Source organism: Mrakia frigida (assembly GCF_051309035.1).
Source record: "Mrakia frigida strain ATCC 22029 unplaced genomic scaffold BDY24scaffold_11, whole genome shotgun sequence".
Taxonomy (NCBI): domain Eukaryota; kingdom Fungi; phylum Basidiomycota; class Tremellomycetes; order Cystofilobasidiales; family Mrakiaceae; genus Mrakia; species Mrakia frigida.
Window position 1 is genome coordinate 453,853 of NW_027481270.1, and position 17,304 is coordinate 471,156.

The following is a 17,304-nucleotide window of genomic DNA, read 5'->3' on the forward strand; positions in this document are numbered from 1 at the left end:
GAATTTAGCAAAGGATGGGACGGGGAGGGCGAGACTGACCGAGGCGGAGAGGCGAATCAGTCAGCGTGTTGCTAATCCCTTGGATGAAAAACTTCCTGTTAAAAATTACGTAAGTGAAATTTATCCGATCGATTCCGAGAGTGCATCGTGTTGCAGCGAAGATTTCCTTTCGAAAAACAGTCGAAGGAAGAGGTTGCCCTCGGATCCGACGCGTCGGGCTCGAACTGCACCTCCCTTTTGCTTCTCAACGAGAGACTTCTTCTTCTTCGTGCAGCTTCTGCTGTCAAGATTGGGTTGGTGAAAGTAGGCAGAGACGTCGACCATTGGAGCGTCGAGTATACTCAAGCGAGACCAAACTTCTTCTCGGACGGGGCGAAAGAACGCCGAGGGACATCGCACAAAGGGGTGGAAGCGTAGAGGCAGTAAAGAAAAACTGTGCACGGGGAACAAACTTTCCAAAACATACCTGGTACCGAAAGAGACAGTAGAAAGCATATTTTGGTAGCACTGATCGCTAGTGTCTGTGAAGAGGGCGACGCGTCGAAAATTCGGAACTAAACGACCTGATCCTTCTTCTTCTCGTCGACGGCAGAGCTGACCTGTTTTCATCAGAGAGCAAATAGAGCGAACAGTTTCAGTCAGTTACGGAGGAAGTTCGACTTCTCGTGATCCCACGCGAAGCCTCTGAGGTAGAAACGCAAAAGAAGAGAGGTGAACGACGCGTCTCGTCGGACGTCTTGCCCCCTCACTCCTCGCCCTCGCCTTCCTCCCCACTTTCTTGAGCAAGCAGCAAACAATCCGAAAAGCCAAGAGATATAATTCCGAAAATCTATAAAGCACCCAACGTTTAAAGAACCTCCTCCTTCATGGTGATACCCTCCTTCTCGAGCTCCGTTCGAAGGATCGCGCAGGTCTGAAGAAGAAACCGAGCAAAAGACAAGGTCAGCACGGTGCTGAAGATATCGAAAAAGAAGGTTTCAAAGAAAGAGCAAGCTGAAGGACGAAGGCGGGGGAAGAGAGAGAGGAGGGAGGGAAGAAAGAGGGACCGCAAGACTCACCTCCTCGTCGTAAGGCTGCTGAACACCCTTCTTGGTGATGACTCCATCGAGGATGAGCTGAACGGCAACTCCACAGGGAACTCCGACGGTGAGAGCCTGAGAAAAAGAAAGAAGCAGAGCCGGAAGGAGGTCAGCGACCGACGAGTCGGGAGGCGTCGAGACGGGACGGAGAGGAAGTTGGAGACAAGGACTCACCATAGCGGAAGGTCCTCCAGTGGAGGATCCGTAAGCCTCAAGGGTAGAGGTGAGGGTCTCCTGCGAAATTCAGACGCAAAAATAAGCGAAAGCAAAAGCTCGAGGTCAGCTCTTGTCCTCGTCGTCGCAAACACCCGAAAGCAGAGCAAAAAAAGGGCTTGTAAACATACAATCTTTCCATCAGCTCGCTCAACGACGAACTTGTGCTGAAGCATGACCAAATCCCTCTCTCCCTCGGCGTACTTGCACTCCTCCTCGAGGGTAGCGCAAAGGGTGTCGAGAAGGTTTCCTCGAGGGGTGACCTTGTTGGAGGAGAAGAGACCGAGTCGTCGAAGCTTGGAGATGAGGAGAGATCCGAGCTCAGCGGGCTGGAAGGACTTGAGAGAGAGGAGGGTGGCGATGATGGAGCTGGAGGAAGGAAGGACAAAAAGAAAGAGATGAAAGTAAGCAAAGACGACGAGGCACGACGAAGGAAGAAACGAGAGGTTGAACGTACTCCTCGGTAGGCTCCTTAGCTCCGATGGCCTTAGCCATAACCTCAGCCTAAACAACACCGACACGCAAGAACGAGAAAGAGAAAGAGTCAGCACTCCACTCGAGATCTTCTCGTCTTCTCTCCCTCATCCTCGATCCCAAACGAAAATCCCTCGAGACCCACCCAAGTCAAAGCGTCTCCACCCTTCTTGACGTAAGCGACCTCCTCGTCGTTAAGGAATCCCATCTCGACCAAAGCGGCGACGACCTGGGGGAAACCCTGGTACCTAAGGGTTCCTCGAACGCAGGTCTCAGCCTCGGGGATTCCGTAGGCCTCGATGAAGGAGGTGGAGTCTCGGTTGGGGTAGGCGACGAATCCGAAAGCGGGGGTGATGTAGTAGGGCTGGGCGACGGTCCTGTTTTGAAGCGGAAGGCGAACGAAAGAGGAGGAAGAAGTCAGTTCGGATCGATTCTGTTTTGTGAGACACGACGAGCTCTTGCTGCTTCGTTCACGAGACCCGAACGAGCAGAGCCCGAGGTTTAAGAAGGATAGGTACGTACATGAGATCCTTTCCGTCAACCTCGACGAGCTTTCCACCCTTGTGGTACTTGGCCGAGTTTCGGAGAGCGAGCAGGACACCTCGGGACGACCAAGAGAACTTGTATCCGAGAGGGTTGTTGGAGCACTCAGGAGCGGGGAGTCCTCCACAGTAGGAGAGGAACTCCTTGATCTGTACTCGACAAAAGAACAGAAGAGCGCAAACGAAGGTCAGTTCTGCTTCGAGTTCGATCTTCGACGCACCGCGTCGTCTCCCTCTCCCTCTCCTTTCCGCCTCCTTGGTCCCGTCCCGTCCCTCCCCGTCACCACCACTGCAACAAAGAACGAGCAAACGTACCTTTCCACCCTCAGCGTGAACCTCGTGGAAGGTCTTGACGGCCCAAAGGTGATCAATTCCAGGGTCCAATCCAATCTCGTTGAACACCAGCACTCCAGCGTCGATAGCCTTCTGGTCGAGAGCCTTCATCGCCTCAGACACGTAAGAGGTGGTGACGACGTTGATGTTCTTGTTTCGAATGGCGGATTCGATAACGAGGGTGTGGTAGGTGTAAGGGATGAGGGAAACGACGAGATCGTGTTTGGCGACGAGGGCGTCGAGCTCGGCGGCGTTGGTGACGTCGACGGAGACGGGGTTGGAACCGGGGATGGTGGAAGAGAGGGAGAGTGCGGTGGAGAGGGTTCGGCAGGCTGGGTGAGAGAGTGGAAGGCACAGGGGAGGGAGGGGACGAGACGCGTCAGTTTCGAATTTCTTCTCGTTCGTCTCGTTCGTTCGTTGCCTCCCCTCTTCCTCCTCCTTTCCCACCCACCCAAAACCCAGCCCAAACTACTCACCAATGGTCAAATCGTTTCCCTTCCTGACGATGTACTCAGCAGCAGGTCCAGCGACAAACCCACTTCCGAGCAAGAGGACCTTCTTCTTGGTCTTTCCTCCAGCAGCGGCGGCGACCTTCTCAGCCTGAAGCTTGGAGGTGTTGACTCCAGAGAAGACTCCAGTGAGGAGATCCTTTCCCTCCTCGATCATGGCTCGACCGAACTCGGGGAGGACGAAGGAAGCCGAGTGGACTCGAGCGTTGTAGTATCGACAGTTGGGGACCTCTCGGAGGGGGACCGAGACCTTTCGGTTGGCGTCCTTGGAGCAGACGACGAATCCGATTTGTCCAGAGGGGTCTGGAGGGAGAAAGGGAGGATGGGGAAGGAGAAAGGGAGGAAAGGTGAGCTCGAGTTCGAAGGACGCGTTTGGGTTGGAGGAGAGAAGAGGAAGAGAAACGTACAGGTGGGGATGGTGGTGAAAGCGTACTCGGAAACGGGGAAGAGGTGCTTGGTCATGGTTCGGAGATCCTGGAGGAGACGAACGCGACGAGGAAGGGACAGAACGAACGACGCGTCAGTTTCAGCCCTCGTCGGAACCGTCTCCGCTCGTCCCTGTTCAACCCTGCTCAACCCAACCGCCTCCACGATCACCTTCCACACCACCACCTCTTCCCACCCACCCCCGAACCAAACTCCGGCGCCAAAGACTCACCTTGATCAAAGGCAAATGCAACCACAGAGACTCTCCCTGAGTGGAGAGCGATCCACCCTCCTTGAGGGCGGCCTTCATGAGGGTGAAGTAAGGAGCCTCGAAGAGAGAAGCGGCGGGTCCAACGGGATCCGAGGAGTCGGTGATGATGACATCGAAGGAGTTCTCGACGGTGGGGAGGTACTTGAATCCGTCGGCGATGTGGACGGTGACCTTGGGGTGGGAGAGAACGTCGGCCATTCCGGGGAGGTAGAGCTTGGAGACTCGGGGGACGGCCTGATTTCGAAGGGGAGGTTTGGAGGAGGGGTTTGAGGAGGGTTGGGGAGGTGAGGTGAGATGAGGTTGAGAGAGGGAGGAGGGCGGGAGGGAGAGCGGGAGCGGGAGCGAAGATAGAGGTCAAGATTCATTCTTCTCAGATGAAACGGAGGTGTTGAGTGAAAAGTAGATGGGAAAGGTAACTCACCTCATCAATATCAACCAAAACAACGCTCTCGACAGACGCGTGCTTGAGGACCTCTCGAATGACTCCTCCGTCTCCTCCTCCAACAACGAGAACGTGCTTGGGGTTGGGGTGGGAAGCCATGGGGATATGGGTGATCATCTCCTGGTAGCTAAAGAGTCACCCCAAACCACAAACGCAAAAAGAGAAGTCAGCTCAGATGGAACGACGAGCTGGAAAGAAAAAAACAAGAGACTGGGTTTGAGGACTGACGAGAACTCATCCCGCTCGGTAGCCTGAACGACTCCGTCGAGAACGAGAACGTTTCCGTAGGTCTCGGACTCGAAGACGAGAACGTCCTGGAAGAGAGACTTCTCGGTGTGAAGGACCTTCTTGACCCTGAAGAAAGGTTAAGCGCGAAGGAGAGGGAGAGGTCAGCTCTCGAGCTCGTTTATTCGCTTCGTTGCTTCCTAGGAGTTCGAGATGGACTAGAAACGCACTTGAGGGTCATAGCCTGGCCTGTAGATCGAAAAGAAAGAGCAGGGCAAGTCAGTAAAGGGGTCCGGACGTCGCGGGAGGGCTGAACGAAGGACGGGATCCGGCCTGGGCGGGTCGACGGAGGGGATGATGGGAGGGTTCTAGAGAGCTAGAGAGGTTAACGAGAGGTTTGAAGGGTGTAGGGAGATTCTCTGGAGCAACCTCGAAGCCTCTGAAGAGACTAGAACGAGCAAGGTTGCTTCTCGAGCTACCGAACGACCGTTGAGGTTCCATCGGCTGGCTCTCCTTCCCTCCTTCAAAGCTCGCAGGCTCTTCCCTCCACCTCCCAACGCCGCCCTGCTCCAAGCACCTCAACAAGGCTGATGAGACAAGAGAGATTGCCTACTTACCAGGCCACTGATCCGAGATCTCTCGGAACCATCCGTCTAGCGAACGTCAAACGAGAAGGAAAGCAAAAGCAAAAATCAGCCCGACTGCTTGTCCTCTCTTCTCCTTCCTTCTCGAGCTCTTCAAGCTGAGATAAGAACACAATTACTCACCAACAATTGAAGGGTGAGTGATGTTGGACATTGTCGTGATCTTTTGCTTTTAGGAAGAGGGTGGACGGTGAGGGTCAACTTGAGCTCTCGTCGAAAAAGAAGGGATTCAAGCGGAGTTCGAAACTGGCCCTGGGCTTGGACTCGCTCGAGACCGTGCGACTTAACCTCAACCACCTTCTTCTTCCCCACGTCCTTCCACTAGCTATGCCTTCAGAGTGAGTGCCAGCGTCTTCTAGAGAACAATATCGGGATCGAGAACCGCTTGAACTGACCGCTCTTCTCTCGCTCTCTCCCCTCCTCTGCATCATCGACTCCATCTCTCCCCTTCTTCTCTCTTCCCCTCTTGCCGCTCTCAGTCTCGCCTACTGGCTCATCGCCTCTCCACTAGTGGACCACGATCCTTCCCGAACCCTCTCTGCCGTCAAACCTGCTGTTGAATCCATCGTGGGAAGCAAAGGCGTAGGATCCATCGAGGTTCCAATGCTCAAGGTACGTTTCCGCTTCCTCCACCTTCCCTCCTTCCAACTTCGCCTTCAACCTCAAGCCGGAGCTCTTCAAGCTCAGCTGGCGAGGCAGTAGAGACGCCATACTCGATGCTCATCGCTCTATGAATTCGTTCGGAGTGTAGGGGAAGGATTAGCAGAAGGGAGAGCCATCGGAGATGAGCACCTTCCTCCTTCCCTCGACCTCACCCAACCTCCTTCCTTCCCTTCCCTCGTCCTTTCGAACCTTGAATCTGACTCCTCGTTTCCTCTTCAACTCTTCCTCCAGTCCGGCACTCTCTCTTCTCTCCTCACCCTGTCCGACTACCTGCCCAAACAAGACACCTTCTTCACCCAAACCGTCTCCAAACTCCTCGACACCCTCCGTTCCCTTCTCAACGACGATCCTCAAAAGCTAGAGCTTCACACAAGGGTCAGTCTTTCTTTCCTCACATTCGGTACATACATCTGGCTCTCTGCTGCCGTCTAGGTAGACTGGGAGACGAACGGGTGCGACGTTGGGCTCGAGAGGGGCAAGAGAGAGGGAGGAGGAGCGAGAAGCGAGCTCGACCTCTTGAACGAACCAACTTCTAATCGACGCTGACTTCGCCTTTTGATCTCTTCCCTGGCGGCTTTGTAGGTCAACGATCGACCTCTGGAAGAATACCTCTTCCCTTCGGACGGGAGCGGCTGGAAGTGGGATCGAGGAAGATGGGGAGAGGCTGGGAAGGTGACCGATGTCCTCGAGGCGTTGATGAAGGTCAGTCCCGTTTCGATCCCCTTCTCTTGAACCAACTCGCTCGAGAAGGCGCCTTTTGGTACTGTCGGTGAAGGGTCGGTTGTGGTTGGTTGGGACTCGTCGGGTCTCTGGCTAGAGAGAGAGACAAAGAAGGCGAAGGGATCGTGGGAGGTGAGCTCGACGCTCTCGAAGTTCGAACGCTGACCTTCCCTCTCTTCCCTTTCCTTTCACGGCTTCTTCGAACACCAAACAGGAAATGAACTCGATAGATAACATCCAGAAGGGACGTCTTCAGTCGTACAACCTCGCTAAGGGTTCCTTGACCGCCATGCAGAGGAAGTTGACGTGAGTCGGCGCTCCCTCCACTTTCCTCGACCCGTTTTCCTCCGTTCGTTTTCGCTCAACAGCTTGTACTGACGCTGAGTTTTGGGTCTGTGAACGTGCAGCGGTAACCTCGCTACTCGATCGCTGGGAGACATCGTCAAGAAGGAGGATTTCCAGACGGGAGATTCAGAGTTCATGGAGACGCTGTTGGTTGCCGTTCCCAAGTGAGTTCATAGTCTCTGCTTTCGAAGTTGACTTGCTGTAGAGATGAGTAGCTGAAGAGTGATTCCGTGGTCTGATTGTTGGAAACAGTAACCTCCTCAAGGACTGGGCTTCGAAGTACGAGAGGTTGTGCGCGATGGTCGTGCCGAGGTCTTCGACGTGAGTTCCAAAACGCCCTTCTTTCTTTCCTTCGTCGCGTCTTCTCGATACGCGTCTACGGAGAGTGAGGTTCTCGTTTTTGTCATCAGCCAATCACTGACTCATGCTCGCACTCTCTCCGGTCGGTTTCGTCTTCGTTTTCGTTTTCGAAAAACAGCAAGCTCGCCTCGGACGACGAGTTCACCCTTCAGTCCGTGACCATTTTCAAGAAGTGCAAGGACGAGTTTGCTCAGAAGTGCAGGGAGAACAAGTACGTCCATATCGCTCGTCTGCAACCCAGCAGCGTGCTCTCGCTTCTTTCTCGCACAAACGAACCTCGAACTGACCGCCTCTCGTTTTCATCTTCGTTCTCTCGCCTCCCAGGTTCATCCTTCGAGACTTCACCTACGACGAGGGAACCATCCTCAAGCAGCAGAAGGATTTCGAACTCGCTGGTGTTGAGGAGAGGGAGCTTTGGGTGCGTTCTTCAACCTCTCCATCGCTTCAACGCGTCGTCCGTTTGAACTGACAAGCCTTCCTCCTCATCCTTCCTCCCTCGAACTCACTCCATCTCATCTTTGTCCCCTCCCTTCGCTCGATCCTCTCTCTACCCAAATCGCATCGTCTCCAGGCCGACCTCCTCCGTCTCTCCCGCACAAACTTCTCCGAAGCCTTCAAGCTTCTCGTCCACCTCAAGGTCGTTCGTCTCTTCGTCGAGTCCGTCCTGAGGTACGGACTTCCTGCCGAGTTTGCCGCTGTGGCTGTTAAGGTGAGCACCGAAACCTCTTCTCCTTCGTTCGTACTCTCTCGTTCACAAGACTGATTCCCTCCCTCCTTCCCTCCCTCCTTACCTCTCCCACCCGCGCCTCACTCCCGCTCACTCAGCCCGACACCAAAAACTCCACCAAACTCCTCAAAGCCCTCACGTCCCACTACGCTTACCTCTCCTCCGCCGCCGACCCTTCCCGTCGTTCCGCTAAAGGAAAGAAGGCCAAGTCGGGCGAGGCCCAGAACGAGGAGGTCGGTGGAGAGTGGGCGGGAGTGATGGAGGAGGAGTGGCTGGATTACGTTCTGTTTGAGGTACCGAAGCTCTAGATAGGGAGGTGGAGAGCGAGCGGGAGGAGGGGAGGAGAGAGTGTGGTTTTGAGATTCGATTGATGGTCTTCTTTTTTATGCTGTTCGGTTTGGATTGGGTTGAATGATTTGGAGGAGTAGCACGGGTTGAAAGAATAGGAGGAAGGGAGGGAGAGAGAGAGAAGATGAAGAAGGTGAGGGAAGGGAAGAGAGAGGTGGGCGAGTTCCGTCGCGTCGCGTCGAGATCCCTTCGGCCTTGCTCGAAAAAATCAACCCCAGAGATCGTGAAGCGTCGTTACGGATCAAATTTGGCTACGAACATAGACTATCCATCACCCTCAACAACCCACTCCCAACTCAAGAGCTCTCAATCTCGATTCCCTCCGATTCCTCCTCCTTCTTCGACTCGACGGCTGAGGGCTGGAGCCCTCTCCAAGCGAGCTCCTCCGATTCGGTAAGCGGCTCGAACAGCTGGTCGGATATGAAGTGGTCGTAGAACTGTTACAAGAGAAGAAATCGCGGGTCAGGTAAAAGCTCGGCGGGAAGGAGAAGAAGATGCAGCTCTCACGTGTTGTGGAAGGAGACTGGCGACGACGTCCTCCTCCTCCTCCATCTTCTGCCCAACGTACCTCCACGACGGCTGACCTTCCTGCGTTGACTCTAGGAGCCGATCGAGAGCGACTGGACGATGATCCGGAGAGTGCCCAACGAGGTGAACGACGAAACTTTCGATCCTGACTCGGAGATGCTCGAAGATGGACGCGACGGCCTCCCGTTCCTCCTCGGAAGTCAAGCGTCGGTAGATGTAGAGGAATCCGATGGATGGCTCTGCTCCCGAGATTACTGAGACGAATTGAAGGAGAGGAGAGAGTTTCTCCGAGATATAGAAGCGGAGGGAGCGTGGACGGTTGAGGTCCGAACTTGGGACGAGTTGGCTGTGAAAACGCTGTTGATTCACCCTGATGGCTGAGAGCGTCATGGTAGCAATCGTCCCCGCTATTACGGAGTCGAGGGGCATGTCGAAAGAGTCCTGGATCCACTGGTCGAACTGACGACCTCCGCTGGCGAAGTAGGCAGATTGGTGAAACTCAGACGTGAGCCCTCCAAGCACTCGAGTTCGACTCCTTTCGTCCTTCAAGGTTCGCTCGATGATCTCCAGGTCCAAGTTTATGGAAGCAGGGGAGCAGACTTCCTTGTCGAAGAAGCAAATGATTTGGAGACGATCTCCGACGGGAGCGGCGAGGGGAACGATCCAGGACTCGTCGTCTTCCGTTGGGAAGCGAGAGGGAGGCGTGACGCCGTGTGCGAATCCGAGGACCTCGACGTAGCTCCATCGCCTCCTTCCTTCCTCGCCAGCGACGAAGAGACCGTTCTCGGGGTTGAAGAAGGTGATGTAGTCGGAAGGACGAGCGATGGTGAGATGCTGGAAGAAGATGGGGAGGCAGAGCTCTCGGAAGGCTTTGGAGACGAGGAGGAGATGGGTGGTGTTTCGAAGAGGGTAGGGATCCGAGGATGGAGAAAGCCTAGTTCGTCGGAGGAAGGTGTATCGGAGGATCCTTTCGAGGATTTCGAGAGGGATGCCTGAGGGAAGGGGGAAGGAGGAGGGCAAGGGAGAGGAGGGAGGTCAGCGACAAATTCTTTTCTCTCCTTCCACAGTCCAGCTTCTGAAACGAGAGGCTATATCAGTCAAGAAAGTATCCTTACCTGGTAGAGTTCCATCCTGAGACTTGACGAGTCCGTCCTTGGTTCCAGAAGGAGATGACGAGTCGAAGGAGGGAAGGGAGGTGGCGAGGGAGGAGGAGAGATCCATCGACGACGACGTTGCCGTTCCTTTGGGGAGCTCGCCTGAGGCTGGGGTGTTGAGAGAGGACATGGGAGTGCAAATCGAGATTCTGAGGTTGGCAGGAAGAGGAAGGGGCCTCGAGAAGAACGACGTTGCAGAGAGGGATGCGGTCGGAGGAGAAGTGGAGGGAGGGAGGTCAGCTTGAAAGGGCTCCCCCAAACCGTCACGCCGTCAAACCTTCGATTCTCACTCTTTGCCATCAAAACTTCCTCAGTTCATCTCTAGAGGTGATCTGAGCTTACTATGGGAGTTAAAGGACTCTGGTCTCTACTTCAGCCCGTCAATCGACCCATCAAGTGAGCTCAACACTCCTCAATCCCTTCCTCCTGTCGCTACCGCCTCAAGCTCACCCTTTTCCTCCCTTTCTTTTAATCAGGATCGAAACTCTGGAAGGAAAGAGACTGGCCATCGATTCCTCGTTAGTATAGAACTGCTCTAGATGTCTTCGCTGTTCGAGAAGAGCTGGGACGCTTCTTCAGCTCTCTTCCTCCTCCCCTCTCGCTGACCCGACTGTCTGTCTTCCTTCCGCCCAGGATATGGCTCTACCAGGTTCGCTGTTCGAACAAACACTTCTCATCTTACCCATACTCATCCCTGTCTCTGTTTCATCCCTCTAGTTCCAAGCTACGATGAAGGACAAGGACGGACGAACGCTGAACGGAGCTCACATCCTCGGATTCCTCCGTCGAATCAACAAGCTTCTCTTCCACGGTATCAAGCCTGTCTTCGTCTTCGATGGAGGAGCTCCTACCCTCAAGAGGAACACCATCGTAAGCCCTGTCTTCTTGTATCATCAGAAGGAAGCGAAAGGAGGAAGGAGGAGCAGCTCAGACTGGGAGCGATGACGAGGGAGGACGTCTCGATTGACCTTCTCTTTTTCCTTTCCCCTCCTCTCTACAGGCCGAGAGGAAGCAGAGGAAGGCCGGAGCTACTGCTAGTCATGCGAAGGTTGCTGCGAAGCTTCTCGCTATGGAGATGAGGAGGGCTGCCGTCAAGCACGCTAAGTCGTGAGTCGCGACTCGCTTTCCCTTCTTCTTCGTCTCCCGCTTTTGAACGAAGTTGCTGACTTATCTCTTTTCTTGTCTCTTTACGTGTCTTTAGGAAAGGAAATCGTCGGCCTTCCGATCCAGCATCGATGCCCGTCGAGGATGAGGACGACACGGGAGACATCATCCCAGCCGACGCGGTCTTCCAGGACGACTTCGAACGAGGACGGCCCTCAGCTCGAGCTGTGGAAGGAGCACAAGCTAAATCAGGACCCTCAGGAGCTCGTCATACTCGTCGTTCCTCCTCCTCCTCGTCTCGCTCTCCATCGCCAGCTCCAGCTCCTCTCGATACAGACGACGCCGAATCTCAACCCACGAAGAAGAAATACGTCGCTAAGGATCCCTACGAACTCCCAGCCCTCCCAGACATCTCCAACCGAACCAACGACCCCCGTCTCGCAACCGACGAAGAGCTCCGAGCTTTCATCGACGATTCCGGACTCGATCTCGACGCGCTTGACACCACCTCCGCCGAGTTCCAACTCCTCCCTCGAGAAACCCAGTACGACATCGTCAACGACCTTCGACTTCGATCCCGAGCTCCCAACTACAACCGTCTCCAAACCATGCTCTCCGCCTCTCGAACTCCTCTCGACTTCTCCAAAGCTCAGATCAAGAACCTCCAGCATCGAAACCAACTCTCCCAGCAGATGTGGACGATGGCTGGAATTGATACGAAGGCTTTTACCATCTCGGCGAGTGGAGGGAGAGTTGCTGGAGAGAGAGGGAAGGAGTACGTGTTGATGAAGAACGAGGGGAAGGAGGGAGGTTGGGTGTTGGGAGTGAGGGAGGACGAAGGGACGAGCTTGAAGCCGATCGAGGTTGATGCGGACGAGGTCGAGGAGATGGATGCTAGGAAGATCTTGGCTCAGAGGGAGGAAGCTAGGACAACGGCCAGGATCAAGGGTGGAGTCCTGAGCTCAGGGAAGGTCATCACGGTGGAGGATGAGGAGGAGGCAGAGGAGATGGAACGAAGGTTCGTTCGACGCGTCTCTCCTTCCTTTCAACCCACCTCACACGACCTTTTATCTTTCTACTACGCTATCACAGAGCCAACGCCCCGAAAGGAGACGCCGAACTTCGTGAACTTCGTCGGACTCAAGCCATCAACGCTCTCGCCGCTCGCTACTCTCCTCGGAAACCGGTCAAGAAGATCATCAAACCCTCTCAGTCCTTCGGTCCAGCTCGTCCAGCAGGCTCAGCTCCGCTCTTCGCTGTCGACGACGACGACGAGGAGGAGGATCCAGAAGGCATCGAGGTCCACGGAGATGCAGAACTCGCTGCTCGTCTCCAAGCCGAGGAGGCGCTCGACATGGACGTCGACGCGCCGTTCGAAGAGGACGAGGATCCGGAGCTGGCGAGAGCTCTCGAAATGTCGAAGAGGGATTTCGCTAGGCAGAGCAGGTCAAAGAGCACAGTAGAGGTCGACGAGAAGGGACCGGTGTTCGACTCGAGCGGAGACGAGATGGAGGAAGTCGTCATGGACGGAGACGAGGTCGCTGCCTCTTTCATCCCTACCTCCAACATCGACCGGGACGAGGATGAGGACGACGAGGAACTGGGACCGATGCTTCAGCAGGCGACCTCAGCTTCGAGACTCTCAGGGGGACCGAGGCCGTCAGGATCAAACTCGACCTCCTTCGCATTCGAGATCGACGACGAGGAGGAAGCACCCGTTGCTGGACCAGGACCTCGAACCCTCGCTCACTGGATTGGATCGGATTTGCCGACTGGAGGAGAATCGAGTCGAGCTTCTCCTGCTCCCGTCGGGACGTTCACCACTCCTCTCGCTCGAGTCCAGATTCCCTCTCCTCGACTGCCACCTCCTTCGAACGCTCCTCCACCACTACCTCCCCCGTCCTCAGCGACAGTTCCGCAACATGTCATCCAATCCACATCCTCATCCTCGTCCTTCAAGCAACCACCTTCCTCTCAACGTCATCCTCCAACCGCACCTCCTCTTCCTCAACCTTTCAAACCTCGTCCTCCCCGAGCGACGGCTCCCAAACCAGCAACCGAGACCATCACACTCAGCGATTCGGACTCCGACGACGATATGGAACCGATTGAGGAGATTCCCGATCCCAGGAAGATCTTCCTTTCGTCCTCGCAGCGAGAGAAACCGATCTCGGACGATGGAACTCCCGACGCTCAGTCTCGCTCCGCTTCTCCTCCTCCTCGACCACTCTCTCCCCTCTCCATCGCCAGAACCTTTTCGGCATCCTCGGAACGCCCCTCGCCAGTCAAGAAGACCTCGTCGTCGTTCGGTCCAGCAGCTCCTTCAAAACCCGCGGTCTCGTCGCGTCCTTCCCTTTCCTCCTCGACGCCCGTCTCTCAACCCTTCCTTCCCTCATCTTCGAAACCAACTCCTCCCAAACCGATAACAACACCCTCCAATGTCTCGAATCTCCTCGCTCGAGTGGGAACCCATCTCGCTTCGTCCTCCTCGCCCAACGGTCCCGTCCATCCAACTTCCGCTCCCGTCGAGGCAGAAGACGTCGCCGTCGTCGAGGACGAGACCGAAGACCAGTCGTCAACACCTCTCCCAGCCTCTCCAGAGAGAGTTCGATCTCCTTCTGAGCCCGTCAAGCACCCGGAAGACGTCGCTTCGGCTCCCAACTCCCCTGCTCCCGCCCAACCTCTCTTCGATCAGGACGAGGAGAACCCGTTCGACTGGTCAGCCTCGCCGACTCCTCCTCCTCGAATGCGAGCCGTCGAATCCCAAGACCGTTCGGACGAGGAAGAGGAGGACGATCACGCTCAGGAGGATGGTCACCAAGACGCTGAGGACGCGGACGAGGACAGCTACGCCGCGTTCCTCGCAGCCGTCAAGGGCAAGGATCTCGATACGATTCAGGAGGAGCTCGATGCGGACATCGAGAAGATGAAGAAGGACAAGAGGAAGATGACGAGAGATGGGGATCAGGACATCACGGCTCAGATGATCGGAGAGATCCAGGTGAGTCGACGCGTTTCTTCCCCCCTCTCGCTTCCTCTTCGATCTCTGAACCTCTTCCCTCCTCCCTCCCTCCTCTTCAGAACCTCCTTCAACACTACGGGATCCCCTACATGACCGCCCCGATGGAAGCCGAAGCTCAATGCGCTACCCTCGCCTCCCTCAACCTCGTCGACGGAATCATCACGGACGATTCGGACGTCTTCCTCTTCGGCGGCAAGCAATGCTTCAAGAACCTCTTCAACGACTACAAGTACGCCGAGTGCTACGTCCTTTCGGACTTCGACAGAGAGCTCTGCCTCACTCAGGATCGACTCGTCACTCTCGCCTTCCTCCTCGGCTCAGACTACACAGCTGGAATCGTTGGAGTCGGATACGTGACGGCGATGGAGATCGTCGCAGAGTTCCCTCGGGATGGAGACGACGGGTTGATCGACTTTAGGAACTGGTGGTTGAAGGTTCAGACGGGTCAGGATACCGAGGAGGATACGGATACGAAGTGGAAGAAGGCTTTCGTGAGTTGGTTCGAGTCGTCGCGTTCTTCTTTCGAACTTCGACTGACTGAGCGTTGCTCTGTCCTTTCCTCATTGTAGAAGAAGAAGCACAAGGATTCCATCTACCTCACGAACGAGTTCCCCAACCCTCAAGTCGTACGTTCCTCGCGTCTCTCTCTACAAGTTCCCGTCCCTTCGACTGACCTCTCTCTCTCTCTCTCTTCTCTCTTTCCCTCCTCAGCGACCAGCCTACCTCCATGCCCAAACCGACGAGTCCAACGAGCCCTTCTCCTGGGGACTGCCCAACATGCACACCCTCGGTCCCTACCTCACCGCCGAACTCGGATGGCTCCCCTCCAAAGTCGCAGCCGAACTCGATCCCATCATCAGACGTCAGAATCGTCAGAACGACCCGACCAAGGTCGGCTCAGGGAAGCAGCAAGGGACCCTCGACGGCTTCTTCGACTACACCGTCGGTGGAGGTGGAGGTGGTGGAGGAGGAGAGTTCTTTGGAACGAAGAGGGGAGGAGGGAACGGAGGTGCGAGCAAGAGGTTGAGGGATGTGGTGGAGAGGATCAGGGTTGCGGATCGAGGAGAGGTTAGGAAGGCGGACGATGAGGATGAGGAGGCGAAGGAGGAGAGTGCGGATAGTGGGTTGGAGGAGGAGGAGAGGATGGTGCCGGTTGTGCGTCCGAAGGGGAAGGGGAAGCAGAAGAAGGGAGCGGATCAACCCAAACCGAAGACGACGAGGAAGAGGAAGGTTCCTCTCAAGGCTTTCGTTTCCGACGACGATGCGGAGGGCGAGGAGTGGAACGGAGATGGAGAGGAGGAGGGAGGTGGGAGGGCGAAGAAGGCTTCTTCGAGTCGAGGGAAGAGAGGGAGAGGGAGAGGAGGAGCAGGCTCTTCGTCGACGCGTCGTTCGACCACCTCCGCCAAACCCAACGCTCGAACTCGAGACTCAGCAGCTCCTTCCCTCTCTCCCGCTCCTCCATCTCCTCAGTCCGTCGACTCTCAGGACCCTTCACCGCCACCTCCGAGAAGGAAACGACCTCGAGCTCAACGAGTTGGAACCGTCGAGGAATCGGACGAGGAGGAGGAGGAACAGCCAGTCGTCAAGAAAGCTCGACCGAAGCCTAAGCCTCGTCTCGCTCCTCCTCCTCCTCCTCCTTCTCGAGTGCTGCTAGAAGGCGAAGGAGAGAACGATTACCTGTTGTGAGATGAGCTTGGGAGATGTAGAGTGTCGTTCTCGTTTTTGTTGTGACACGACTCTGATGACTCTCGCTCGACGACTGCTCTGCTCTTTCTCTGGGCGTGTTTGAGAAGACGAGAACGGGGATGCATAAATGTCGTTAAGGGTGTTGGAGCGCCAGCAGAGAGATGATAAGAGTTAAAACATGAAAGCCCAAATAGCACAAGAGATCCAGGAGAAGGGAAATCCAGAAGAAAAAAAAGATAACGGAAAGCGACGACGCGTCCACTCGACGTTCTTTCTACCTGCTCCCTCCGGACTTCTTCCTCCCCAGTTCCTGCACGACGACCCTCTCCCCAAGCCCAACATCCACCTCCACCATCGTCCCCTGAGACGAACAACTCCCTGCTCTCTCCACCTTCAGCGTCCCTTCCTCTTCCTGCGACGACTTCAGACTCCCTCCTCCTCCGCCTCTCGAACTGGTCCTCGTCGCAGCGGCCTCCCGTCTGGCCTCGATCTCCTGTGTTCTCGAGAGGTCTCGTCTCCGGTTCTTGCGTTGCTGGGAGCGGTAGAGGGCGAGGAGGGAGATGGCGAAGAGGACGGAAACGACCGTCGCGATGGCTGCAATGACCCCTGGCGAGAGGGGTTTCGAGTTGGAGGATCTGGTGTGAGAAAAACGAGTGAGATCGAGAACGAGAAGAGGAAACGGCGAAAAAAAGAAAACGGTCAGTCTTGGGAGATGAGCGCGAAAGGGTGGGAAGAGGCGACGTGTGGGAGGGAGAGAGAGAGAGAGAGAGAAAGAGAATCGACTCACTCTTCCATATTGCTCGACGAATCTTGAAAAGGCGAGGTCATTGCAGTTTCACTCGCTGTAGCCGCTGCTGAATCTACCGTTTTCGTTCCCGAAGGATGAGTGACTGGAACGCCGTACTCGTCCGAATCTGGGTAAGGCCAGGGCGTACCAAGGAGGAGGAGGGAGACGGGGGTGAGCTTGGGGGAGTTTGACTCGAAGAGGGCGAGCGGGAGAAGGCAAGAAATGATCTTCTCACCTGCGTCTCTTTTCGAGAGAAAAAAGGAAGGAGGAATCTTGGAGCCGAAGGTGTCGAAGAAGCCCTGCTGGTGCGTGGGAGAGAGAGGGAGCGTGTCGAGCGAGGAGGAGAGGGAGGAGGGAGAGGGAGAGGGTGAACGAGGCAGCGGCGAGGCGTTCGTGCTGATCTGGAGCGAGAGCAGCAGCAGGAAACACGCTGGAAGTCGAGAGAGGGTCATCGTTGGTGTATAGAGAGTAGTTTCGAGTTGTGTGGGAAGGAGGAGAAGGTTGGAGTTAGAGGAGGAAGTGGAAGGGAGCAGAGGAACAAGAGCTCCCAATTGTCTGCTGCTGCCTTGGCGGCGCCTTAGCACTCCCTGCCTGTGCCTTGTTCTCTGGCCTCTTAGCGAGAAAAAACAGGAATATTTTCACTGAGAGCGGATGGTCAGCAGGTAAATCTCCATCGTGTGCCAGAGCAGATCAGCTGAAAAT

General features: G+C 55.6%; 5 protein-coding genes across 5 annotated transcripts; 3 read left to right on the plus strand and 2 right to left on the minus strand.

Moving 5' to 3' along the window:
• Positions 1–797: 797 nt before the first annotated feature.
• BDY24DRAFT_385662 (saccharopine dehydrogenase) lies at positions 798–5,349 on the minus strand. The gene is made up of 16 exons (XM_076639997.1): positions 5,282–5,349; positions 5,132–5,167; positions 4,745–4,763; positions 4,518–4,643; positions 4,269–4,416; positions 3,809–4,081; positions 3,558–3,624; positions 3,118–3,453; positions 2,624–2,973; positions 2,289–2,458; positions 1,912–2,143; positions 1,750–1,796; positions 1,424–1,661; positions 1,254–1,313; positions 1,059–1,154; positions 798–913 (listed from the first exon to the last, which is right to left on the minus strand). Exons 1-16 carry the CDS (start codon positions 5,310–5,312, stop codon positions 848–850), a joined length of 2,295 nt encoding a protein of 764 aa, XP_076497727.1. The 5' UTR covers positions 5,313–5,349; the 3' UTR covers positions 798–847.
• Positions 5,350–5,485: 136 nt separating this feature from the next.
• Positions 5,486–8,281, plus strand: VMA5 (H(+)-transporting V1 sector ATPase subunit C; the record flags this gene model as incomplete). Its single annotated transcript, XM_076638070.1, has 11 exons — positions 5,486–5,496; positions 5,638–5,770; positions 6,053–6,196; positions 6,404–6,523; positions 6,756–6,847; positions 6,949–7,050; positions 7,139–7,207; positions 7,365–7,457; positions 7,571–7,664; positions 7,818–7,955; positions 8,072–8,281. 11 exons carry the CDS (start codon positions 5,486–5,488, stop codon positions 8,279–8,281), a joined length of 1,206 nt encoding a protein of 401 aa, XP_076497728.1.
• A 336-nt stretch (positions 8,282–8,617) lies between these two features.
• Positions 8,618–10,133, minus strand: BDY24DRAFT_414278 (uncharacterized protein; the record flags this gene model as incomplete). Its single annotated transcript, XM_076643285.1, has 3 exons — positions 8,618–8,758; positions 8,829–9,841; positions 9,965–10,133. 3 exons carry the CDS (start codon positions 10,131–10,133, stop codon positions 8,618–8,620), a joined length of 1,323 nt encoding a protein of 440 aa, XP_076497729.1.
• A 127-nt stretch (positions 10,134–10,260) lies between these two features.
• On the plus strand, positions 10,261–15,829 carry RAD2 (ssDNA endodeoxyribonuclease RAD2). Its single transcript, XM_076639998.1, has 10 exons — positions 10,261–10,399; positions 10,480–10,521; positions 10,637–10,652; positions 10,721–10,873; positions 11,004–11,110; positions 11,205–12,125; positions 12,200–14,108; positions 14,189–14,620; positions 14,699–14,755; positions 14,841–15,829. Exons 1-10 carry the CDS (start codon positions 10,347–10,349, stop codon positions 15,813–15,815), a joined length of 4,665 nt encoding a protein of 1,554 aa, XP_076497730.1. The 5' UTR covers positions 10,261–10,346; the 3' UTR covers positions 15,816–15,829.
• On the plus strand, positions 15,774–16,729 carry BDY24DRAFT_385675 (uncharacterized protein). Its single transcript, XM_076639999.1, has 2 exons — positions 15,774–16,450; positions 16,603–16,729. The coding sequence occupies exons 1-2, from the start codon at positions 15,994–15,996 to the stop codon at positions 16,671–16,673; spliced, it is 528 nt and encodes a 175-aa protein (XP_076497731.1). The 5' UTR covers positions 15,774–15,993; the 3' UTR covers positions 16,674–16,729.
• Positions 16,730–17,304: the final 575 nt, after the last annotated feature.